We start from the raw sequence: 26,870 nt of genomic DNA on the forward strand, positions 1-26,870 counted from the left end.
GGCTCACACCTTGTAATCCCAACACTTTGGGAAGCCAAGGCAGGCAGATCACAAGGTCAGGAATTCCAGACCAGCCTGGCCAATTTGGTGAAACCTCGTCTCTACTAAAAATACAAAAATTAGCCAGGCGTGGTAGCCGGCACCTGTAGTCCCAGCTACTGGGGAGGCTGAGGCAGGAGAATCACTTGAACCCGGGAGGCAGAGGTTGCAGTGAGCCGAGATCATGCCACTGCACTCCAGCCTGGGTGACAGAGTGAGACTCTGTCTCAAAAATAAAATAAATAAATAAAAATTAAAAATAAACACAAGAGGCCAGGTGCAGTGGCAGGCACCTGTAATCCCAGCTACTGGTAACAACTGGGGAAAGTAGACAGAGGTTGCAGTGAGCCGAGATCACACCACTGCACTCCAGCCCTGGCCACAGAGCAAGACTCCACCTCAAAAACAAACAAACAACAAAATAAATAAATAAATAAGACTGAAGAGAGCCGGGCGTGGTGGCTCATGCCTGTAATCCCAGCACTTTGGGAGGCCGAGGTGGGCGGATCACAAGGTCAGGAGATCGAGACCATCCTGGCTAACACAGTGAAACCCCATCTCTACTAAAAATACAAAAAATTAGCCAGGCCTGGCAGCGTGCACCTGTGGTCCTGGCTACTTGGGAGGCTGAGGCAGGAGGATAGTGTGAACCTGGGAGGCGGAGCTTGCAGTGAGCCGAGATCGCACCACTGCACCCTAGCCTGGGAGACAGAGTGAGACTCTGTCTCAAAAAAAAAAAAAAAAAAAAAAGACTGAAGAGAGATAACTAAATAGGAGGTGTAAATCTTAATTAGAGCCTAGATAGGTTAAAAAAAAAAAAAAAAGCTATATAAACATTTTGGTAACAACTAGGGAAAGTAGAATGTGTACTATTTTGGAACAATATTATGGAATGACTGTCAGTTATCTTAAGAATGATAACGGCTGTAGTTATGTAGGAGAATGCTCTTAGGAGATGAGTGCTGAAGTATTTCTGTGAAGTGTTACGATGTTTGTAACTTTTTGAGACGGAGTATCATTCTGTCGTCCAGGCTGGAGTGCAGTGGCATGATCTCAGCTCACTGCAACCTCCGCCTCCCAGGTTCAAGTAATTCTCATGCCTCAGCCTCCTGGGAAGCTGGGATTACAGGCGCGCACCACAATGCTCGGCTAATTTTTTGTATTTTTTAGTAGAGACAGGTTTTCACCATGTTGGCCAGGCTGGTCTCGAATTCCTGACCTCAAACAATCTGCGCACCTCGGCCTCCCAAAGTGCTGGGATTACAGGCATGAGCCACCGCGCCCAGCCATGTTTGTATCTTGCTTTCAAATGGGTTCAGTTACACACACACACACACACACACACAAATTGTGATACAAAGACAAGCAAATGTGGCCAAATGTTAGCAGCTGGTGAATTCAGGTGAAAGACACATAGGATTCATTGTGCCATTCCTTCAACTTTTCTGTAGATTTGAACAGTTCATTTTCAAAATACAAAGTTGGGAAGAAAAGATACGATAATCATATTGCCAATCATCGGTTATTCCTAAGCCCCAATACAACCATTCTTCCAACTCATTCTGCTCAGTACGTAAACACAGGCAGGCCAGAGGCCTAACACTTTGATGACTAACAGTTCTGAATGCCTATTATTACAATCGTCGAGATTTTTGATAAATTCTTCATATAAATAATTTCACTTGGGTTTTTTAACACCCATCTTGCATATGAGAAAACTGAAGCTTAAGGAGATTAAGTAACTTACACAAAAGCACAAGGCTAGAAATGACAGAGCTGCAGATATTTACTTAAAAATATGTCAACACCAAATATTTGTCAACACCAAACGATCAAGCTCAAATGTTTAAACAAACTTATGTAAGCATACAGAAAGTATGAATACAAATTCTCAGAACTATTAACATTATAGTTGACAATATTCTGCCTTGAACAAGCGGAATTAACTGAAATATCCTCAATGGCTGACCTGATACACAGGCAAAAGTTCTGATATCCTAATTCCCAGAGACCCCAAGGGAAAACCTCTTCAATCCCACAGGACTAAGACTATTTAGGAAGGAATGGCTACATAGTTATCTCCAGCATGATGCATCCCAACAGAGTCAGCCATGAAGAAGCTGGGCTAAGGACCAGAAAGGCTCCCACCACAGCACTGCAGTAGCCCTGGGGGTCCAGCACCTAATCAGGACGGGGAGGGAGGGATATGTTAGGGACATCAGGAGAAAACAGCTTCAAGTCTCATGAAATTAAGGACTTACAGACTCCCCTCTCTAGAATGTGGGGGAGACGCTCATGTCTGTGTGACTATCCAGGCTTGACCTTTAATCTTTTTTTTTTTTTTGAGACAGAGTCTCGCTCTGTTGCCCAGGCTGGAGTACAGTGGCATGATCTCGGCTCACTACAAGCTCCGCCTCCCAGGTTAAAGGGATTCTCCTGCCTCAGCCTCCCGAGTAGCTGGGACTACAGGCACCCGCCACCACACCCAGCTGATTTTTTGTATTTTTAGTAGAGACGGGGTTTCACTGTGTTAGCCGGGATGGTCTCGATCTTCAGACCTCGTGATCCGCCCGCCTCAGCCTCTCAAAGTGCTGGAATTACAGGCGTGAGCCACTGCCCCGGCCAACCTTTAATCTCTTTAACCAAAGTTGAAATGGCCCTGTCAATAACTTTACAACTCTAAGGAAACGGCACTCCTGTAAAATCTGTTCCTGAAATTCCCAGTCACTGATCCAATCAACTACATTTCTTGATGGCTGAAACCAAGATAAAACCACCTACACCAAGTCCTGACACTCGAGAACTTCTGCTGGGATATTCTCTCTGTTCAGGCAGGGGGCCCTAGAGCACACTCCCACTTGTGGAACTCTTAGGCAGGCCACACCAAACCCCAAGGTGGCTGGAAGGACTAGGATAGTGGACTTCTCTCTGAAGACACAAACTCTTTGCTACTCTTTACAGGTAAAACGGAAATGGGAGATAAAAGTTTTAGTGCAGAACTTAACAAAAGACTTCTGAAATAGATGGTCTTCATTACCTGTAGATGCAAGACAGTCAGGTCTTACCAGGATAATAGGTAATACTTGACAGGAAGACATGCAAAGAGAGAAGCCCCCAGACTCTTCTACTGAGAAGGGAAAAGTGGGGAGGGGTGGAAGCAGTGGGAAGGTAATAGAGACTTAAATCCTAAAACAAATATCCAAGTACTAATAGCAGCAGAATCTAGGGGAAATAGCTTATGTTCTTTCCAGATTAAAAAAATTAAAGTCATGTTCTGCTGTCCAGCCAAATTACTGGGCACTTGTGAGGCAGAGCAACTAATAGGGGAGCCAAGGGAGGGCAGGACACAGTGCATCCATTTGGACTCTGCTCCCTCCGTGAGCTGTCATCAAGAGTGAGTGCCAGCGGGACAATGTGTGGGGAGTAACAGCTAGCAGACTTCAAGACCAGTCTGACCACAAAAAGGAAGGAAAGAAGGCATCTGACTTTCTTTTGTGAAAACTGGAACATCCTAGTAACCATCTGACTAGTATACAGCTTAACCACTACTTCAAACTAAATTTCAGGAACACAGTCCGTAACAGACACCCTGTGATTCCCGAGAAAATGCAACACTTTAGAAGAAGACTTATCCAACGTGAAGATTCTTTTTACATAAGGCAATGAAAGGCATCACTTATTCTCGAAATGTGTCATGCTCTCAGAAGGGTGGTCATATACTGAATCAAAGTCTACAATCGCTCATCCTCCCACGCCTGGGAAATACAGCCTCATCATGTGAACAGGCCAAACATTCAAAAGACACTAAAATTCTTCAATTTTCCCATACTCTAACACAAACAAAACTGAATTCATTTGTCTGATCCTTTCTCAACTCAAAAAAATTTTAATCTAATTACTGAAACTTGGAAAGGGCATTCTTATTTCCTCTCTGTGAAGAACTAAAAGGAAGTCCTGTCTTCTAACAGAATATTAAATTGCCAATGTATGCCACCTTTGATTACTGCATTTTTCTAAATGGACATGTTAAAATAAAGATTTGCCAAATGAAATTATTAAAGTATTTCTAAGAATATGAAAATATATTTTGTTTTATTAAAAGGGGAGAAAGTGTTAATCTCAAAAAGAAAATATAACCTAGCTAAGTTCTTAAAGTAATATTTATATGCTTAATGAATATTTATGGAAGAGAAAAGGTGTTTTTCTCTTTGCACTCTATGGCGAGGAGATCCTTACTGAATGAATGAGAGAACAGCCGGTATCACGCCAGATGCCTTGAGCTCCAAGTTACAGTACACTGCTGCTCAATCATTTAAACAAGAGGGGTATTTACTGCCCCACATGACGGGAAATGTGGAGGCAGGAAGGTTCCTGGGTGGGTGAAATTCAGCAACAGCACCATCTAGAATTCCGCTGGTCATCCTCAGGGTATGGGCTTGGAAATGGACAGGCTTAATTAAGAGCCATTGTGAATGCAAGCTGGCTACTCATCCAGGCCCAATGAGGTCTAGCATAAGAAATGCAACGGGGCTGGGCACGGTTGCTCACTCCCGGATGGATCACTTAAGGCCAGGAGTTTAGGACCAGCCTGGGCAATGTAGCAAGATCTTGTCTCTACAAAAAATATTTCTTTTTCAAAAAATATTTTTAAATTAGCTGAGCGTGGTGGTGAGGGCCTAGCTAGTTGAGAAGCTGAGGTGGAGGGATCACTTGAGCCAAGGAGGTTGAGGCTGCAAAGAGCCATGATCATGCCACTGCACTCTGGCATAGGAGACAGAGCAAGATCCAGTCTCAAAAAAAAAAAAAAAGAAAAGAAACGCAACTCCTCATATATTTATTGGGAAGGAAGAAACTTCTTGGAGAAATCTCCCTGTAAACTGCCCTGCACGTTGGCCAGACTTGGATGACACTTCCACCTCTCCTCCACTCACGGATAAAGAAAGAGGGATTATCCCAGCTGCTTAGACCGTTTAAGATATAGCTCTTTGTGGTGATAAAGTCCTCTTCCCTGATGGGTAAATAGCTAAACAATTCATGGTTCTGTGGGCAAGGAAGCAAAGAAGGGTGGATTTGCAATAGGGCATCAACAATGTCTTCTACACAGAGTTAAATATGGCTATAACAATGACCACAAGATACACAGCAACGGGCAACAGAGAAATAAACTGGTTGATCAATGCTTCTTCTGCCCTGCAAAATATCTACGTCCCATTTTATGGTTTCAAATCAAGAGTTGTTATTTAACTTACATTTTACAGAAAGGAAAAAAATATTGTTTAAAGTCTATCAGCCACCCTAATTCTTGAATCAACTATAAAAATAGCTCAGTAATTACTGCTTTAATGAACCCTCATATTATCAAATTGTGGTTTTACAGAACCTCCAGAATGTGAAATAAATGCAACCCAGATGTTCACTAAAAAATGAAAACAAGATTGTTTTTACTTCATAGCAACCGAATAGGTCAACCCATTTCCTCCTTCAGAGAATTCTCAGAGGGCCACAAACTCCACTCAAAGAGCATGTGTTTCATATGTATCTGTCCAGAGAAAAAGGAAACTCTGCTGTCCAAAATAAACGGAGAATATTATATGTTCCCATGAAAGTGAATTAGAAAGTTGCAGTAAGGCTGTGTCTACACATTGCCAAACATCTGGATGAAAACTTGGGGACAAAAAAATCACGAATTACCTAGATATTGGGAAATACTTTCTGATCATCATCCAAATGTTTTGTTTTATAGCAAATTGCTGATTTTATTAATTACAGACATAAGTTTTTCAAAAGAAGACTACAGTAATTAACAATAGCCCTGTTGAGAGTTTAAAGCAGGAACTTTTATTCTCTCCTATTTGAACAGTGTTCCTGGTGACTTACTAAAAACCAAGTCAGCTAAAAGAGTAAATTTGCTCTAGGAAAGTAAATCAAAAAATCTTCTTGGCCAACTGAAATTGACTCAGGTGACTCTCCTCTAATATTTACATAATACTGAAAAGATATTTATCTGAAATAAATGCTTGCTGTATTGGCTCCAGCCAAATTATAAAGCACTACAGAATCTTGTATCTATTCTACGTTAACTGGGTACTTGACATTAACTATAAAAAGTTTGTTTGGTTAACTTCAAAAATCAGGATGGAGAGTCATGTATTTTCTACTCTCATTTAAATGATTTACTATTTTCCTCACAAACTCAAAATATTTTACATACATATATATATATATATATATATATTTTTTTTTTTTTTTTTTTTTTGAGACAGATTTTCACTCTTGTTGCCCAGGCTGGAGTGCAATGGCGTGTTCTCGGCTCACCAGAACCTCTGCCTCCCAGGTTCAAGCGATTCTCCTGCCTCAGCCTCCTGAGTAGCTAGGATTACAGGCATGCACCACCACACCTGGCTCATTTTGTATTTTTAGTAGAGACAGAGTTTCTCCATGTGGTCAGGCTGGTGTCGAACTCCCAATCTCAGGTGATCCACCCTCCTCGGCCTCCCAAAGTGCTGGGATTACAAGCGTGAGCCACCGTGCCCAGCCAATATTTAACATATCTTAAGTAGCTTTTAGGATACTTTGACAAAACCTATTTTTTTAATTTCATTTCATTTCAAAAGTTGCAATAGTCCTACATTACAGGCTGACAAACCCGCTTTCTAAAGGATCTGCCAATAATTTCTTAAAACTGATCTACCTCTCCCAAAGTTACTTATATTAAGAGTGTGAGGGCCGGGCGCGGTGGCTCAAGCCTGTAATCCCAGCACTTTGGGAGGCCGAGACGGGCGGATCACGAGGTCAGGCGATCGAGACCATCCTGGCTAACACGATGAAACCCCGTCTCTACTAAAAGATACAAAAAACTAGCCGGGCGTGGTGGCGGGCGCCTGTAGTCCCAGCTACTCGGGAGGCTGAGGCAGGAGAATGGCGTGAACCCGGGAGGCGGAGCTTGCAGTGAGCCGAGATCGGGCCACTGCAATCCAGCCTGGGCGACAGAGCGAGACTCCGTCTCAAAAAAAAAAAAAAAAAAAGAAAAAAGAGTGTGAGAATGCAAACAGCATTATTATTCTAACCTGCCTGATATAAATTATTACTGGTCTCCTGTGAAAACTTCCTGAGAAATATTTCACTGCAAAACAGACATACCCTTCCCTCACTTAGCTCCAGCCATGCGGGCTTCCCCTCTATTCTCATAACATGCCACATTTCCAATTAAGGCCCATGGCACGTGCCTTTCCTTCAGCAAAGACACACCTTCGCCCACTAGCTCCTTAGCCCATTCCAGTCTAGCTAGCTCCCTGCCTCTCCCCAAACTGTTTTTCTTTAACATCACCAAGTCCAGTAGACATGTCTCCATCCCATTTTAGGCCGTCTCTAAGTGCATTCAACACAGCTGATCACTCCTTCTCTCTTCTGCAATGCCACACAATCTTCAAGGCTTCCTGGGCCTCACTGGTTACCTTGCCAGTCAGCTTTGCTGCATTGTCCTCAGTCCTAGGATTTTTCTCCTCTCTCAACTCTCTTCCCATGTGAGCTCATCCACTCACATGAATTAAAATCTTCCCAATGTTTATCTCCTACCCAAATTAGTCTTCTGAGCAGCAGACTGACACAGTCAACTGCCTATCTACCATCTCCACTAGGATATCTCACTGACAAGTCCATTTTAAATAGCAAAATTGAATTCCTGAGAGTCTGCTTCCAGTAAAAAGCTGACTAGCTCATTGTAGACCAACCTTTCTGCCAAGAACAACTTAAAAAGCTGAACAAATTATTAGAAACAACTGTTTGAAGGCATCAGAGAGCTACCCATGCAGTGAGGACTCTGGAGGCCAGGATTCCAGAGAGAAAAGGGGAGTGCAGAGAAGTGAGTCCAATCACCGGGGCCACTTTTCTCCTTGAGGGATTTGCCAATTCACAGCAGAAGCTGGGAAGCCAAAATACCAAACAGAATCAAGTGACTGAGAATCCAAGAAGGTCAGCAGAATAGCCACCAGTCTTAGGGGACTGAGGGGACAAAAATTAGAGTTCAGGGGCTTGCCAAGTAGAAGAGGCCCTGGGAAGCATCCCAAGCTTTCAATGGGAACCACTGAAGGCTATAACCTAGGAGAAGGGTAAACCAGAATAGACCAAGCCTCATAATTTTAAAGTGATGTTCCGGCCAGGTGAGGTGGCTCAGGCCTGTAATCCCAGCACCTCTGGAGGCTGAGGCAGGCAGATCATTTGAGGCAGGAGTTCAAGACCAGTCTGGGAAACATATTGAGACGCTTGCTCTACAAAAATAAAAGCGAAAACAGACAACAGAACACGCTCACTCACAAGGCATCCAAATATCGGAGTTATCAGACACAGACTTTAACTGTGATTTGTTTAATAAAGCAGTTGACAAGATAAAAAATGCCAGCAGAAAATTGGAATCTTAAAAAAAAAAATCAAGAAAACTGGAAAAGACAATAATGGAAATTAAGAACTCAATAAATGAGTTTAACAGCAATTACAGTTGAAGAAAGGATTAGTACAATGGAATATAAGTCAGAAGAAGATATAGAATGAACCACAGAGAGGCAAAGGCATAAAGAATACAGAAAAGAATCTAAGACATGGCCGGGCGCGGTGGCTCAAGCCTGTAATCCCAGCACTTTGGGAGGCTGAGACGGGCGGATCACAAGGTCAGGAGATGGAGACCATCCTGGCTAACACGGTGAAACCCCGTCTCTACTAAAAATACAAAAAACTAGCCAGGTGAGGTGGCAGGCGCCTGTAGTCCCAGCTACTCGGGAGGCTGAGGCAGGAGAATGGCGTAAACCCGGGAGGCGGAGCTTGCAGTGAGCTGAGATCCGGCCACTGCACTCCAGCCTGGGCGACAGAGCAAGACTCTGTCTCAAAAAAAAAAAAAAAAAAGAATCTAAGACATACAGGACACAACACAGAGGACACATTTAATGTACAGGTAATTAGTCCTGGAAGGAGATGAGATAGGAAATGCAGCAGAAGCAATCAATGAAGAGATAATGAACAAGAATTCTGTAAATCTAATTTAAGATCAAGCTTTGTCACAGCACTGCCAAAAAGAAAAAGAACAACTAATCCCAAGCAGGATACATTTGAGGAAAACCACATCTGGACACACCACATAACAGCTGAAAACCAAACCCAAAGAGAACATCTTAAAAGCAGCCTAAAGGGAAGAAAAAACACTAACTGGAAAAGAGTGACAGTAAGACTGATGCAGCTCACTTCTCCACAGAATCAATGGAAGCCAGAAGGCAATCAAATTACCCCTTCGAAATGCTGCAGGAAGGCCAGGCTCAGTGGCTGATGCCTGTAATCCCAACACTTTGGATCACTTGAGGCCAGTAGTTCAACACCAGCCTGAGCAACACAGTGAGACCTCCCATCTTTACCAAAAAATTAAAAATTGCAAGAAATTAACTTGAAAGCCTACAACTATAATCCTGATGAAACTATCCTTCAAAAACAGAGGCAAGCTTAGCACAGTGGTACATGCCTGTAGTCCCAGCTACTCGGGAGGCTGAGGCAGGAGGACTGCTTGAGCCCAGGAGTTCAAGGCTACAGTAAGCTATGATGGCATCACTGCTCTCCAGCCTGGGCAACAGAGTGCGACTCTGTAACAAAAAAATTTTAAGTGGAGGCAAAGTAAAGATATTTTTGACCCAAAAAACAAAGAAATGAACCCTCAAAATAGTTCTTTCCCATTCATTAAGCAACACCACTACCAAGCCAGAAACCTAGTCATATTTGATTCCTGCAGTTCCTGTACCTCTAAACCTTCACCAAGCTGACAGTATGTCCATCTGATTCTCCAAAATACATTCTATCCCGTAACAAGAGCTCACTTACAACAAACCTTCACATGTACCCCTGAACCTAATATAAAAGTTTTAAAAAATATATTTCATCACTATAAAGCAACACAAATTAAAACAATACATCATTTCTTACTCATGAGATAGGCAAACATTTAAAAGTAAGGCAAACACTGTGTGCTCATTACAATGCTGGGAAATCACACTATTCACAAGCCCCTAATGAGAAAGCAATCTGTTATCTATTAAAACTGAAGCATGCCTATAACTCACAACTGCAATTCCAGAAATATACTCTAGATAAACTGTGAGGGGAGAGAAGACTAAGGAGCTCACCTCAGTGCCGTTTGTACCACCACCAGTGTAACACTGACATTAACAAGTTCAACACAGGGCTAAATCCGGTGGCTCACACCTGTAATCCCAGCACTTTGGGAGGCCAAGGCAGGCGGATCACTTGAGGTCAGGAGTTCGAGATCAGCCTGGCCAACATAGCAAAAACCTGTCTCTATTAAAAATGCAAAAAATTTAGTAGGGCATGGTGTTGCAAGCCTGTAATCCTAGCTACTCAAGTGGCTAAGGCAGAAGAACGGCTTGAACCCGGGAGGTGGAGGTTGCAGTGAGCCAAGATCACACCACTGTGCTCCAGCCTGGGCAACACAGTAAGGACACTGTCTTCAAAAAAAAACAAAAAAAAAGTTCAACACAAGACAATATAGACAAAACGTGATCACAATTAAAATAAACAAGGTCTATATATAATCACAAAGATAATCTCTAATGCAAGCTGCAGAAGATTACATACTGTGTGATCTTGGCTTTACAAACTTTTTAAAACAAATTAGGGCCGAGTACGGTTGCTCACACCTGTAATCCCAGCACTTTGGAAGGCCGAGGTGGGCGGATCATCTGAGGTCAGAGTTCAAGACCAGCCTGGCCAACATGGTGAAACCCCATCTTTACTAAAAATGCAAAAAATTAGCTGGGCATGGTGGCGGGCACCTGTAATCCCAGCTACTCGGGAGGCTGAGGCAGGAGAATCGCTTGAATCAGGGAGGCAGAGGTTGCAGTGAACCAAGATCGCACCATTGCACTCCAGCCTGGGCAACAAGAGCGAAACTCCGTATCAAAAGAGAGGGAAAAAAAAGACCTGTACATTGCTTATGGAGGCACATGCACATCTGTTAAAGTATGAAACATATACCAGGCCAGGCACGGTGGCTCATGCCTGTAATCCAAGCACTTTGGGAGGCCAAAGCGAGTGGATCATTTGTGGTCAGGAGTTCGAGACCAGCCTGGCCAACATGGTGAGATACTGAGATACTGTCTCTACTAAAAATACAAAAATTAGCTGGGTGTAGTGGCACCCACCTGTAATCCCAGCTACTTGGGAGGCTGAGGCAGAAGAATCGCTTGAACCTAGCAGATGGAGGTTGCAGTGAGCTAAGATCACACCACTGCACTCCAGCCTGGGTGACAGAGTGAGACTCCATCTCAAAAAACAAACAAAAGCACCATACACCAGAGAGCCCCATATCAAATTCATAATGGTGCCTCTAGGAAACATGAAAGCAAAAAGCAAAAGGACCAAGGATTGCTAGACAAAAGTGACTTCAACTTTATTCAATATTTATTAACAAATATTTACTGAAAGGCTACCATGTCCCAAGCACTGTCCTAGATCTTGGAGATACAACTGTGGATAAAAGCAGAAAATACTCTTACTTTCATAGAACTCATATTCTAAGAGAAAAGAAACACATAGATAATAGGTAAGGGGTGACACGTGCTAAGGAAGAAAAATAAAGCTGGGAGTAACAATGAATGTGATTTTAGACAGGTGGTCAAGGAAGACTTCTGTGATAAGGAAACATTTGAGCAGAAACTTGAAAGAGGCAAGAATACACCACATGCAGGTATCTGAGAGGAAACCACTACAGGGGAAGCAAGTGCAAAGGCACTGAGGCAGGAGTGTGCTTGGCAAGGAGACCAATGAGACAGACCAGAGTCAGGGAGGAAACAGGAGAGGAGTGATGGGAAATGTCAGAGATAGCAGGGGACTAGAGTAGTGGTCAAGGGCAGTCCCCAAGGTCAGAATGTTTTTTTACATATTGAAAAGGTTATGGAAAAAAAAAAAAAAAAGACTTGTGACAGAGACCGTATGTGACCCACAAAGCCTACAAGGTTTACTATCTGGCCCTTTTATTTAAAAAAGCTTGGCCGGGCATAGTGGCTCACGCCTGTATTCCCAGCACTTTGGGAGGCCGAGGCGGGCAGATCACGAGGTCAGGAGTTCGAGATCCGCCTGGCCAATATGGTGAAACCCTGTCTCTACTAGAAAAAAAAAAAATTTACAAAAAATTAGCCAGGGGTGGTGGCACACGCCTGTAATCCCAGCTACTCAGGAGGCTGAGGTAGGAGAATCGCTTGAACCCAGGAGGCAGAGGTTGCAGTGAGCCGAGATCGCTCCACTGCACTCCGGCCCAGGTGACAGAGCAAGACTCCATTTCAAAAAAGAAAAAAGAAGAGCTTGCAGCCTCCTAAACTACAGCGTGTAGGCCACGGTAAGGTCTGAGAATAGGATTCTGAATAAACCGAGGAAAGAGCAAACTTTAAGCGAGGAGTGACATGACCTAAGTGTCAAAGGGAATCGCCCTGGCTACAGTGTGAACAAGGATGACAATGGGAGAACCGTCAGAAGGCTTAAGGCAAAAGAAATGAAAGATGGCACCAAAATTTTGGTCTGAGCAACTGGAAGAACACCACCACAATATACTGAGATGGAGAGACTTACCAGTAATGCTTTATTTTTTAAAAAATAGACCTAAAAAATGCAACAGAACATTGACAGCTATTATGTCAATTATGAGTAGTGGGAATAAGAGTGCTGGTTTCATTATTCTTTGTATTTTTCTGTATGTTTTATGCAGATGTGTTTTATATGTATCTTCCCTCCATATTTTCCACTACCACCCTAACCCACCAAGCCCCTGTAACTCTGACCTGAACCACTGCAACAACTCTCTTCTCCCAAGTCCTCCCTTCTCCTCCTCCAATCCATTCTCCACTCAGGAGTCAAGAATATGCTTCTTTAAAAAGCAGGGGGCAGTAGTTGAGAGTACGGATTCTGAAACAGAAGGCCTGCGTTCGAATCGCAGCTCCACCACTTGCTAGCTGTGAAATCTGAGACAAATTATTTAGCTTCCCTATGCCTCCATTTTCCAATCTGTAAATAGTAATATTATGAAGAATTAATAAATTAAGACATAGAAAGTACGCAGGACATACAGCATCGAGCAAATATTAGCTAAAATTATTGAAATGTAAATCAAAGGAGATATTCCTGTTTAAAAATCTTTCAGCAGCTTCACGTACTTAGAATAAAATCTGCATTCCTTAGCTACTGAATGCCTGACATGGCCCCAGCCTATCTCTCCCGCTTCACTGTCTGTTCAAGCCACACAAAGCTGCTTTTAATTCTCTAGAATACTCAGCTCTTGCCAGCTCCATGCCTTTCCTTCTGTCTGGTCCACTATCCCTATAGCTTGCACTCGAAGGGCATTTCCTCAGAAGCCTTGCCTGGCCACGGGCTTTCCCTACACTTCTCCCATCCCACACTTTCTCTTCCTCAACCTCTTGTTGATTTCCTTTAACACACCTAGCATAATATGTGATTACTTTATAGATAGCTGTTTACCTCTTTTGTCTGTCTCTCCATCTAAACATGAGCTTCATGAACATGGGAAATTTATCTGCCATATTCACCACCATTAGGCACTGATACAGTTTTGATACATGCCCCGCCCAAATCTCATGTTGAACTGTAATCCCCAATGTTGGAGGGGAGGCGACTGGATCATGGAGGCAGATCCTTCATGGCTCAGTGCTGCCCTTGCAATAGTGAGTGAGGACCCCTGAGAGCTGGTCGTTTAAGGGTGTGGCATTTCTTCCCTCTTGCTCCTGCGCTGGCCATGTGATGTGCCTGATCCTGCTTCACCTTCCACTATGAGTAAAAAGCTCCCTGAGGCCTCCCCAGAAGCCGAGCAGATCTTGGCACCATGCCTGTGCAGCCTGCAGAACCATGAGTCCGTGAAACCTCGTTTCTTTATATACAAGCCAGGCTCAGGTATTTCTTTTTTTTTTTTTTTTTTTGAGACGGAGTCTCGCTTTGTTGCCCAGGCTGGAGTGCAGTGGCCGGATCTCAGCTCACTGCAAGCTCCGCCTCCTGGGTTCACGCCATTCTCCTGCCTCAGCCTCCCGAGTAGCTGGGACTACAGGCGCCCGCCACCTTGCCCCGCTAGTTTTTTGTATTTTTTAGTAGAGACGGGGTTTCACCATGTTAGCCAGGATGGTCTCGATCTCCTGACCTCGTGATCCACCCGTCTCGGCCTCCCAAAGTGCTGGAATTACAGGCTTGAGCCACCGCGCCCGGCCTAGGTATTTCTTTAGAGCAATGCAAAAATGGCATAATACAGGCACTAATAGCTCTTGTGTCATGCACAGAAGAACCTGGTATTTGGTAGAAACACTATCAACATTTGAGTAAATGACTACAGAAGAATATGCTCTAAGCATAATCTAAAAGCATCCACTTTTTAAACTCTCCAAAGTACAGTAGTTAACTTACTACAGACTGAAAAACAGACAACATTTTATAACCTTACACTGGATATCATGTTATCTTTCTGTTGCTGTCTTCCCAGAATATTTTCTTTGTTTTGAGACCAAGTCTCACTCCGTTGCCAGGCAGTGGCACTATCTCTGCTTACTGCAACCTCTGCCTCCCGGGTTCAAGCAATTCTCCTGCCTCAGCCTCCCGAGCAGCTGGGACTACAGGCCCATGCCACTATGCCCGGCTAATTTTTTTTTTTTTTTTTTTTTTGAGACGAAGTCTCGCTCTATCGCCCAGACTGGAGTGCAGTGGCTGGATCTCAGCTCACTGCAAGCTCCGCCTCCCGGGTTCACACCATTCTCCTGCCTCAGCCTCCCGAGTAGCTAGGACTACAGGCGCCCGCCACCTTGCCCGGCTAGCTTTTTGTATTTTTTTTTTTTTTTTTTAGTAGAGACGGGGTTTCACTCTGTTAGCCAGGATGGTCTCGATCTCCTGACCTCGTGATCCGCCCGTCTCGGCCTCCCAAAGTGCTGGAATTACAGGCTTGAGCCACCGCGCCCGGCCTGCCCGGCTAATTTTTGTATTTTTTAGTAGAGACGGGGTTTCACCATATTGGCCAGGCTGGTCTCGAACTCCTGACCTCATGATCTACCCACCTCAGCCCCCCAAAGTGCTGGGATTACAGGCGTGAGCTACTGTGCCTGGCCATATTTTTTAATCTATAAAAATTCCCTCAAAAAAGGTGTAAAATGGGCCGGGCGCGGTGGCTCAAGCCTGTAATCCCAGCACTTTGGGAGGCCGAGACAGGCGGATCACGAGGTCAGGAGATCGAGACCATCCTGGCTGACATGGTGAAACCCCGTCTCTACTAAAAAATACAAAAAACTAGCCGGGCGAGGTGGCAGGCGCCTGTAGTCCCAGCTACTCGGGAGGCTGAGGCAGGAGAATGGCGTGAACCCGGGAGGCGGAGCTTGCAGTGAGCTGAGATCTGGCCACTGCACTCCAGCCTGGGCCACAGAGCAAGACTCCGTCTCAAAAAAAAAAAAAAAAAAAGTGTAAAATGGGTGTTTTCTTACCAGCATACTATTTTTCTATGAAACTGCTTTCCAATTTTAGAAAAAGATAGATTATTCAAACTTTTTTGAATTTCAAAAAATAAAAAGGCACACAGTGAAAAGTTTCCTCCCCACATATATTCCCCATCCACTCAGTTCCCATCATCCTCCCCAAACAGGTAACCACTGTTATTGGTTCCTCGTTTCACCTTCCAGGGAATCTGCATGTATCAACCATCACTTCCTCTTTCAAAAAACAAGAATGGGAGCACGCAATGCATATTTTCCTATACTTTGCTCTTGTATTTTTTTTTTTTTTTTTTTGAGACAGAGTCTCACTCTGTTGCCCAGACTGGAGTGCAATGGCATAATCTCAGCTCACCGCAACCTCCACCTCCCAGGCTCAAGCAATTCTCCTGCCTCAGCCTCCCGAGTAGCTGAGATTACAGGCGCACGCCACCAGGCCTGGCTAATTTTTGTATTTTTTTTTAGTAGAGACAGAGTTTCACCATGTTGGCCAGGCTGGTCTCGAACTCCTGACCTCAAATGACCCACCTGCCTTGGCCTCCCAAAGTGCTGGGATTATAGGTGTGAGCCACTGCACCCAGCCTGCTCTTGTAACTTAACAAGATATTTTGGAGATCTCTCCACGTCAACTAAGAAAAGAGCTTCCTCGTTCCTTTCTACAACTTTACAACCTCATTAACCATCTGGGTATGGACTTATCTGATAAGTTCCCTGCTTACTGGTGGACACTCAAGGCAATAAATAATCTCGTACCTATGTTATCTCACACATGTACAAATATATCTGCAGGTTAAATTCCTAGAACTGGATTGCTGGGTCAAAGGATTTACACGCCTATAATTTTTAAAGCTACTGCCTAAAGCACTTGTAACTATCAGGGTCCACCCAGAGAAAGAGATATCCAGAGCAACCATCCCTTTAAGAATCTGATATAGAGGGAATTTAATATAAGGAATTAGTGACAGGCATGTTGGAAAAACTGAAAAGCCAAACAGGAAATGATAACCCAGAGATTAGCAACAGCAAGCTGCTGTTACCACTTCTCAAATAGAGGGTAAAAGGGAGGAGGTATTTCCAAGACTCAAAGACTAGGACCAAGGGGCAGAAGCTGGAGCCAAAAGGAGACAAGGCACCTGCCAGAGACTCTGCCTGAGGCAGACCCAGGGGAAATAACCTGTTTTCGTCCTTCCTCCTGCCATTCCTCCTGCCAGTGGCTCCCAGTGGCCAATCCCAGCCGGAAGCCAGCTGACCAAGGGCCTGGGAAATGTGCCTGCAGGGGTGAGTCTCTGCAGGGAAAGGGCAAGAAATGGACCTGAGCCAACAGGACATGGGCTGGCCCTGCCTGTGACTAATTTACACTCCTACCCGTCAATGTTTGAAACGGCCTTGCCGTTCAAACGTTTCAAACTGGAAACAGACTTTTCACACTTGGGGGTTATCGCCTGTCTGAAGGTGAAAGGTGGGAGCTCAGTCTAGTCTTAATTTGCATGTATTTTATTATGAACAAGGCTCAGCATCTCTTTACCTGAAGCACAGACACCTACACTGATCAGGGAGTGAAGGGGGCAGAGAGAGGAATGCCAATTAGAGTTAATTCACCTCGTCTGCCACGGATGATCCATTCAGGACCATACATCAGACAGATGCCCAAAGAGGGCATGAAAACAATCCCAACGGGCCAAACTAGTCAGCCACCCTCCAAGTAGAGACTTAGCTGAAGAACTGTTCTTGAAAACCTGAAAGGCAACAAAGTCCCAAAGGAATTAAAGTGCCTTAACTACACTCTGCACACACTGTAAGGAACAATGTGTTCTCCTAATCTTGTAACCCCCTACTCCCTCCTCTTGTAACTGCCTTCCAGCCATTCACGCCACCATCCTCTCTCTCCTTATCTTGCACTGAAAGAACAATCCAGTGGACAAAAAGCTAAATTAACTTATAAAAACAGCAAGTAGGAATCCATTTTTCAAGTCTTTTAACCTGACCATTAAAAGAAAAAGACCTTTTCAATTATCTTTGGCCTCTGCGATAACTACTGTTGGAATAGATTATTTACCCTATCTTTTAAACAAGCCGAACTGACTCCCCCAGATACTGTTCAACATTATGTACCATACTCTAAAAATATACCAAAAAATGTTATGCTTTATAATCTGCTGGCAACTGAAAACGGTTTTCTTTCAAAGAGCTGAACTTTATTTTTTTAAACATGAATTTTAAAGCATTTTTTTAAAATCTAAATGGTATTAACTGTAAAGAGGTATGTTAACTTCAAAACTTCCAACCACCAAGAGTTAAATATAAGCACATAAAGTTTATACAATAATTACAATATCACTCATTTCAAAACGTTTTCACTTGTTTCAAAAATAAATATCCTAATATTGCCAAAAATATTTTTAAGTGTCTGTCACACAGCAAGGGAGAAAGCTACTAATAAACTAAATCAATAAAGGTTAAAAGTTATTTTCCAGCACCTAACATGCTGGCTGGCATTTTGATGGGTAATCAATAAATAAATCCTCATTGCTGAATGTTCCAGTGAGATGAATTAAATGATACACTTAAAACATTCCTGTCTTTGACGAGTTTTTTTTCAAATCTGGAATACACACTTATTTCAGAAACTTGGAAAATATAAAAAGAAAATAATCCATGTCACTAATTTTTATGTTGTTTAGACCATGATGTATAAAACGGCTTATTTTAATGGTTGTAAAATACTTCAATAAACTTCCCATAATTTACCTCACCATGCCTCTACTCTTGGCATTGCTGTTTCCAATTTTTTGCTATTATAAACAGCATAATACACATCTTTATATGTGAGGGGTTTAAGGTTGTTACCCTGTGATATATTCCCAGAAGAGATATTAACAACCCAAGGACGGTTTTAAGACTTTTGATATTTAATATCATGCTTTGTTACAGTACTCAAGATCTGCAAATTGCTGGAGCACATTAAAGCCGCCTTTTTTCCTCTTTATGTCTGCTTTTATCTTCAAGTCTACACTTCTTTACTCACAAAGCCCAAAGCACCTTACAAACAAAACTGCCAAGCCAGCTAGCTGCCTTGACGCTAATGTCCAGCGTTTGCATATTACAGTTGTCTTTCTTTTCTAACAAGGGAAAACTGCTATGCCCAAATTGTGACAGGCAGGAAACACGACATCCACCGGGAATCCATTCCTTAGGATCTCATGGCTCCAGACGGACAGCCTGACTGTAGGAGGGTTCGCAACTCGGCTCCTTCGTTCCACAGCGCTCCCTTTTCATCAACACACCCACTCGGTGCCACAGTGCTACCCCAGCTTCAACTATGCGAACTGAACTCGCCAAATGCCATGACGGGTGCCAACTTCCCACCATCCTGGCTGCATCGCGTCTTTCAGCAAAAAAAAAAATCACCCTCTGAGCAGCACTTGAATTCTAGAAGGCACCTTGATGATGAACCACTTCATCCTGAAGCATTCAATCCTGCTGATTCTTACAGGCAGCTGCTCCGGCAGCCTGTAATTAAGATTTCTCTAAACTGCTCCCTTATTACATGGGGTTCTGATGATTCTGATGATTTCTCTGTCAGCTCAAAGGAGATCTTTAGAGAAAAAAAAAAAAAGTCTAGAGAACCTCAACTTCGGCTGTTCCTGTAAAAACACGGGCATTAACCCTTTGCTTTCCAAAGCGAACACCCACTCCATACAGAGGCACGTTCTTCTGTTTTTAAAATCTAATTCCCAGCATGACCTAGCAGTCATTTGTATTCCACGAAATAATTTCCAACAAACACGATTCCTCCAGCAAGAAGAAACCGAACGTCAGGCACAAGACCACCTGGGCCACGCCGGGCACCGATCCGACCCACTCGGGAGCACACGGGGCTCCGGGCACACCTGGTTCTCCGGTCTCGCCTCGGTGCTGGGTGCAGCTCGTGACCCCCACCCTCGACCCCACGGAGTTTTTTGCTCACTCTGTCGCGTCTGCCGTTTCCTAAAACGTCTACCCTGACCTGGACTCCAGCTGGCCCCCTCCCCGTTCGAGCAAATCCAGCGACCGTTTCTGACCCAAAGCCAAGCAGACTGTCACGCTTTCCAACCGTTCCCCGGCCCTCCCCTCCTGTACCCCCGAGGAGCCTCCAGTGCAAAACTTTCCCCTCCCGGTTTCCCACCGGCTCAGCCGCTTCCGCCCACCTGAGCTGAAAGGGGGCGTCCGAAACGCCGGACTCCGGAGGGCGTGGACGCCCTTGGCGACAAGATGCGGGGAAGGTCGCCCCGCAAGGTCCCCTGCCCCAGAGGGGCGGCCCCCGAACCCCGGCCCGAGACTCCGGGGCGACCCCGGCCCGCAGCAGCCCTGGCCTGGTACCCAGACCCTCGCCAGCGGTGGACGGCGACCCCGGCCCGCCCCCTCCCTCGGGCCCCCGGAGACCCCGCCGCGGCTCCGGCCCGGCGCGCCTCAGGCCTCCAGCAGGCGCCGCCGCCGCTGCCTCCGACCCCCTCTCCTCCGGCGACCCCCGGTCCCCGGCTCCCGACCCCAGGCCGCCCGCAAGCCCGCCACACCTCCGACACTCACCGCCACCACCCTCGCCGCCGCCGTCTTCATCCATCTTGAGGCCACTCTCGCAGCCGGCGAGCCGGAGGCCGGCAACAGAGGGGCCGAGGGCTGGGGACGCCGCCGGAGGGAGCGCGCGGGAGACCGGGCGGCTCCTCAGCTCGCGGCCCGGGTCGCGGCCGGGCCTCCTCCCGCCGGGCGGGGCCTCGCTGGTCGGCGTGCCGTCACGTGACCCATGCCCCGCCTCTGCTCGCAGTGGGTGGGGCGTGGGGCCGCGCGGCCCCGCCCTCAGGGACCGGCCGGGCCCGGCGGCGTCTGCGCTGGGGGAGGCGGTAGACCCGGCCCCTGGGGTGCGGGCCGACGTGGTGCGAGTGAAACGAAGCCCCCTCGCCCTCAGCATTCCAGTAGCCTGCGGACGGGCGTGGGGCCCCGGACACTGGAACGCAGCACTCTGCAAAACCCAGTGGCCAGGGGTGCAACATACACGTGCACTGGGGGTAAAAGATCAGGAAACGAACGCATTCAGAAGTCAGGCCTGGCTAGGCTCGGTGGCTCACACCTGTATTCCAATACTTTGAGAGGCCGAGGTGGGAGGATGGCTAGAGACCAGAAGTTGGAGACCAGCCCCGGTAACATAGCGAGACCCCGTCTCTACAGAAAATTTTTTTGATTACCTGGGCATGGTGGCGTGTGCTTGTAGTTCCAGCTACTGGGGAGGCTGAGGTATGAGGTCACGTCAGTTGAGCCCAGTAGGCAGAGGCTGCAGTGAGTTATCATTGCATCACTGCACTCCAGTCTGGGTGGCAGAGTGAGACCCTGTCTCAAAAAAACAGAAAAAGATCAGGCCTTCTCCTTCCTAAGACATGCATGTCAGAATAATTCCAGTCTTTCAGCTGTCTTATATATATTGGAGGCTCTCCTCCTTCCCTCCTGGTGAGTGCATGTTTAAATTAACAAAATGCAGGGCTTGTAAATGAACGTGGTCGTGAGATTAGAACGGAATCCCAGTCCAACACACCTAGGGCTCAGCTCTCAAAGGGCATTGTAGGCGTTGGCCAATCTGGCGGCTGATGCCCTTGGAGTTTAGCGCCAGTCTCCCTTGGAGAGCTGCCAGCTGTCCTGGATTTATGATGCAGAAGGAGCTCTGAATTCAATTTCCCTTGGGCACAGCCAGGGTCCTCAGCGCGGGCCTCCTGGGCAGAAGGCCTCCCCTGGCCCCTGCTCCACATCTATGGATCTCCTCTCTCACTCCCCATATCTTGCTTCCAGTAACTCCTGAAGCATTGCTTGTGGCCCCTCCCAAACCTTTCTGCTGGAACTCAATTGCATTAAAGAAAAGCAAACATTGTAATGGAGGAGATAGCTCATCTCTAATATAATTTTCCAGCAACTGTTTTATATTTACAAACTGTCCATTGAACCAAAGGATCCTTCCGTTGCCATCTATCAAAGTGGACAACTTTCACCTTTTGGTTCAAGGTTGCAGGATGATTTCAAAGTTCAATCTCCTAATAACCTCAAGAATTAAACACCAAGCATTCTCGTGCAACCAAAGCCACGAGGGACACTTTTTTTTTTCCCCCCCCGAGACCAGGTCTCGCTCTTTTGCCCAGTCTGGAGTGCAATGTCTCGAGTGATCCTCACACTTCAGCCTCCCAAATAGCTGGGACCATAGGTACACGCCACCACGCGTCGGCTAATTTGTGTATTCTTTTGTAGAGACGAGATCTTGCGACGTTGCCCAGGCTTGTCTCAAATTTCTGGCCTCAAGCAATCCTCCCACCTTGGCCTCCCGAAGTGCTGGGATTACAGGCATGAGCCACCGCACCCAGCCAAGGGACACTTCTGCGTGCAAAGGTGTTTGATGGCTTGAGCGACAAAGAGGCACCAGAAAAGGGATCTGGGAGTCAGGAGATGTAGGGTTCAACCCCCAACCCCCAGACTCGGCTTCCTGATCTTGTTCCCGTCAGCTTTGTTATCTTGGAGATAAGAGCTTAGTTACGGAGAAAAAATGACAGTATTACTTTGAACTTGATAATGAGATATGTGGAGCTTTGAACTCAAAGATACTATCAATTATAAATGCTTTTTCATGTCAATTCTTAATTCTTTAGGTGTCTTAGAATGTGATCCACAGGTGCTTTTTTTTCTCAGAGTTTTAATCTGAAAGTGGCTTCTCTGATCTCCATCTAATCTAATTTTAATCAGACTAAAGCACAGCCCAGTTACATAAGCAGGATATTATATTATCCCCATAGTTTAGCCTGGGCTTGCATTTCAACAAATTCTGCAAAAACGTTGGGGGATAAAGGCTTTGGGTGTCATCTGTGCACTTTAATGGGGAAATTGGAAGACTTCAAAATCTTCACAACTTGAAGGAATTAATATCTAATGGAAAAATTAGATATTTGCAAAAAGAAGTGTTTTCCAGCATCTCTCAAATCCCACCAATATAGCAATGATCTAATCTGCTTACACACATATTATCTCTACATACGGGAACTTTAACTATTTTAGTTATCCACTAAGATAGGCACTCACTTTATGCATAGTTTATGAGTGGTTTGCTCAGATGTTGAAAGTTTTATAAGTGAATTTGTAAGGAATATAGTTCATGCAGCAGGCAACACTGCAGAATAACAAATATTAAACCCAATTATTAAATCATTGCAATCATTTGGTCAGATGATAAATATTTAGGCACCTCCTGTATTCCAGACACTGTCCTAGGTGCTGGGAAAATGATGAAAAAGATAAATTCAGTCCCCAGGAATTTTTTTTTTTTTTTTTTTTTTTTGACACGGAGTGTCGTTCTGTCATCCAGGCTGGAGTGCAGTGGCGCAATCTTGGCTCACTGCAAGCTCTGCCTCCCATGTTCTGGCCATTCTCCTGCCTCAGCCTCCCGAAGAGCTGGGACTACAGCTACAGGCACCTGCCACCACACCCGGCTAATTTTTTGTATGTTTAGTAGAGATGGGGTTTCATTGTGTTAACCAGGATGGTCTCGATCTCCTGACCTCATGATCCACCCTCCTTGGCCTCCCAAAGTGCTGGGATTACAAGCATGAGCCACCATGTCCGGCCCAGTCCCCAGGTTTATGGAACGGATGGCCTAGAAGGAATACAGCCATTAAGCAAATAAATATTGAATTGTAATTTTGACATCTGACTCTGTAGACTTTCTCATAGTATTTGCTGTTTCATGTGAATTGGCTTTGCAGCCTTAAAACTGCTTTAGGGGCTGGGCGCGGTGGCTCATGCCTGTAGTGCTAGCACTTTGGGAGGCTGAGGCTGGGAGATCATGAGGTCAAGAGTTTGAGACCAGCCTGGCCAACATGATCAAACCCCATCTTTACCAAAAATATAAAAAATTAGCTGGGCATGGCCAGGCACAGTGGCTCATGCCTGTAATCTCAGCACTTTGGAGGCTGGGCAGACCACTTGAAGTCAGGAATTCGAGACCAGCCTGGCCAACATGGTGAAACCCCGTCTCTACTAAAACTGCAAAAATTAGCCAGGCGTGGTGGCAGGCGCCTGTAACCCCAGCTACTCAGGAAACTGAGGCAGGAGAATCACTTGAACCCAGGGAGTGGAGGTTGCAGTGAGCCGAGATCGTGCCACTGCACTCCAGCATGGGCGACAAGAGCGAGACTCCATCTCAAAAAAAAATTGTAATTTTGACATCTGACTCTGTAGACTTTCTCATAGTATTTGCTATTTCACGTGAATTGGCTTTGCAGACTTAAAAGTGCTTCAGGGCTGGGCATAGTGACTCATGCCTGTAATCCCAGCACTTTCAGAGGCCAAGGCAGGGGGATCGCTTGAGCCCAGGAGTTCAGGACCAGCCTGGGCAACATAGCAAACCATATCTCTACAAAAAAATAAAATAAAACATAAATCACACCTGTAATCCCAGCACTTTGGGAGGACGAAGCAGGTGGATCCTTTGAGCTCAGGAGATCGAGATCAGCCTGGGCAACATGGCAAAACCCCATCTCTACAAAAAATACAAAATCTAATTAGCTGAGCATGGTGACACAAGCCAGTAGTCCCAGCTACTTGGGAGGCTGAGGCAGGAGGATCGCTTGAGCCTGGAATGCAGAGGTTGCAGTGAGTCGAGATCGCACCACTGCACTCCACCCTGGGTTACAGAGCCAGACCCTGTCTCAGGAAAAAAAAAAAAAAAAGTATTAGCCGGGTGAGGTGGTGCACACTTGTAGTCCCAGCTACTCAGGACGCTAAGCCCAGAGGTTGAGGCTGCAGTGAGCCGTAATCCCAACACCGTACTTCAACCTGGGCAACAGAGTGAGACCCTATCTCAAAACAAAACAAAACAAAAAAACTCCTTCAGGACACAGACCTTTATCCTGTCTCTGCTGTCTGCTGCAGGGTGTGGCCATGTCAAAAAAGCGACAACAACAATATTTGTTACCACTGCTGGATGAATAGGGCCATCAAAAATGGGAAACATTTTGAAAACATGTTGAAATCCAGTTATCAGCGTTTTGACCACTGCAGAAATAGTTTAAGAAATCGAGAATGTGAACATTCCGGAAAGGTCAGAGGACTTCTTCTTTGAACATTCATCCATCCTCCAAGTGAAAGTCTGTGAAATCAGACAGAAGTGTCCTCTCCCAGCACTGAGGGTCCCAAGAGCCAAAACCCTGCCAAGTTTCTTGATGCTTGGCCATAAAGAGGCTTCCCGAGCTACCCAGGCTAGAGCTACTCCAGACCCTGCCTGGAGCAGCTCTCATCTCCCCTGCTAACGATTAAGAAATGCAGGCACGGCCGGGCGCGGTGGCTCACGCCTGTAATCCCAGCACTTTGGGAGGCCGAGGTGGGCGGATCACAAGGTCAGGAGTTCGAGACCACGGTGAAACCCCGTCTCTACTAAAAATACAAAAAAATTAGCCGGGCGCAGTGGCGGGCGCCTGTAGTCCCAGCTACTTGGGAGGCTGAGGCAGGAGAATGGCAGGAACCCGGGAGGCGGAGCTTGCAGTGAGCCGAGATCGCGCCACTGCACTCCAGCCAGGGGAACAGAGTGAGACTCCGTCTCAAAAAAAAAAAAAAAAAAAAGAAATGCAGGCACAAATGTGATTGTCAGCAGATGGGGACTCAAGTAATCTGTTACATTGGGGAACTGTCGCAGTCCGGAGAAGACACGCACTGTGGCTAGCTCACTGTCACCTTACAGGTAGGAAAGGAAAGGAATGTTTTCTGCAACCTAATTTCATTTAGGAAAGAAAACATCTCATTGGAATGGAGATGATCTCGTGCAAATTAACATGCTCCATTCTGCTCAGGCAAATGACAGGGCTCCAAGAGTCAAGTCACATCCTTATTAAATTTTCAAAAGCCCAGACATTCCAACCTTCACAATACTCTGTCTCTCTTTCCAGCCGTTCAATGCTGTCCACCTTGGCCTTATTCTTCTATCCCCAAAATAATCCACACAATTGACATCAGTTCCCTGGCCTCACATTACCAAGGGCAGCTTAATTCCTTTTAGATTGATTAGTGACTTGCATTTTTGTAAGAACAAAGGTAGTCAGATGTCTCTGTGGTAAACTTGGAACAAATAATTTGACCACAGTTTGAACTATTGGAAGAAAAACATTATATCCACTCAAAACAGCCTCAGTACTAAGAGTTATTATATACAAGGGGTTTTCTATAGTACTAAAAACGGTTATTCTTATCTAATTATTTTTTTTTGAGAGAGTGTCTCGCTCTGTTGCCCAGGCTGGAGTGCAGTGGTGCGATCACAGCTCATTGCAGCCTCAAACTCCTGGCCTTAAACAACCCTCCCATCTCAGCCTCCCGGGAAACTGGGACCAGAGGCAAGCACCACCACACCCAGCTAATTTTTTATTTTATTTTTATTTTTGTAGATTCTCACTGTGTTGCCCAGATTGGTCCTGAACTCCTGGGCTCAAGCAATCCTCCTGCCTCAGCCTCGCAAAGTGCTGGGATTGCGGGTGTGAGCCACTGCGCCTGGCCTGGTTCTTCATTTTTATAGTATGTCCCTGACCTACTAAAATCAACAAAAAAAATTAATTTAAAAAATTAAGTTGGTCAGAGTCTGCAGCATGCAGCTTAAAATCATCAAGAGAATCCATCCTGGGATGCAGAGTGTACTACTGGACAGGCAATTAAAAAGAAAAAAGGTGAAAATGACAACCAACAAGATGTAGCACATCTGTGTCTGCGATCATGGTTCTTGGAATAGAAAATGTGCTCCAAGGCCGGGCGTGGTGGCTCAATGCCCGTAATCCCAGCACTTTGGGAGGCTGAAGCAGGCAGATCACGGGGTCAGGAGTTCCAAATGAGCTTGACCAACATGGAGAAACCCCATCTATACTAAAAAATACAAAAAGTAGCCGGGCTTGGTGACGCACGCCTGTAATCCCAGCTACTCAGGAAGCTGAGGTGGGAGAATCGCTTGAACCCGAGAGGCGGCGGTTGCAGTGAGCTGAGATTGCGCCACTGCATTCCAGCCTGGGAGACAGAGCGAGGCTCCGTCTCAAAAAAGAAAGTGCTCCTAGCCAGCAATCAAGCGTCCGAACACCAGTCACAGGGCATTGTGAGCTGGAGGGCCTAACGGCACCCAAGCCAATGTGATACTGTAATTTGGCTTACAGGACAGCAAAAGCCATCCATGAGTTCTGGTCATTACACCAAGTAATGACCCGTAATTGTCACTGTGTCCCACCCATGATATATCACAAGATACCACCTAGGCTCTAAAATCCGATGGCCCAGGCACTTTTG

The 26,870-nt window shown here is 45.6% G+C and overlaps 1 protein-coding gene across 2 annotated transcripts in view; it reads right to left on the reverse strand.

Moving 5' to 3' along the window:
• CYTH3 (cytohesin 3) overlaps positions 1-20,285 on the reverse strand; it is a 115,414-nt gene extending 95,129 nt beyond the window's left edge. For both annotated transcript variants that reach the window (XM_025378390.1, XM_025378391.1), the window contains exon 1: positions 20,121-20,285. In XM_025378390.1, coding sequence (XP_025234175.1) covers positions 20,121-20,154 — 34 coding nt within the window. In that variant the 5' untranslated portion in view covers positions 20,155-20,285. The remainder of the gene's footprint in view (positions 1-20,120) is intronic.
• Positions 20,286-26,870: the final 6,585 nt, after the last annotated feature.

Source organism: Theropithecus gelada, chromosome 3 (genome assembly GCF_003255815.1).
Source record: "Theropithecus gelada isolate Dixy chromosome 3, Tgel_1.0, whole genome shotgun sequence".
In the NCBI taxonomy this organism is placed as follows: Eukaryota; Metazoa; Chordata; class Mammalia; order Primates; family Cercopithecidae; genus Theropithecus; species Theropithecus gelada.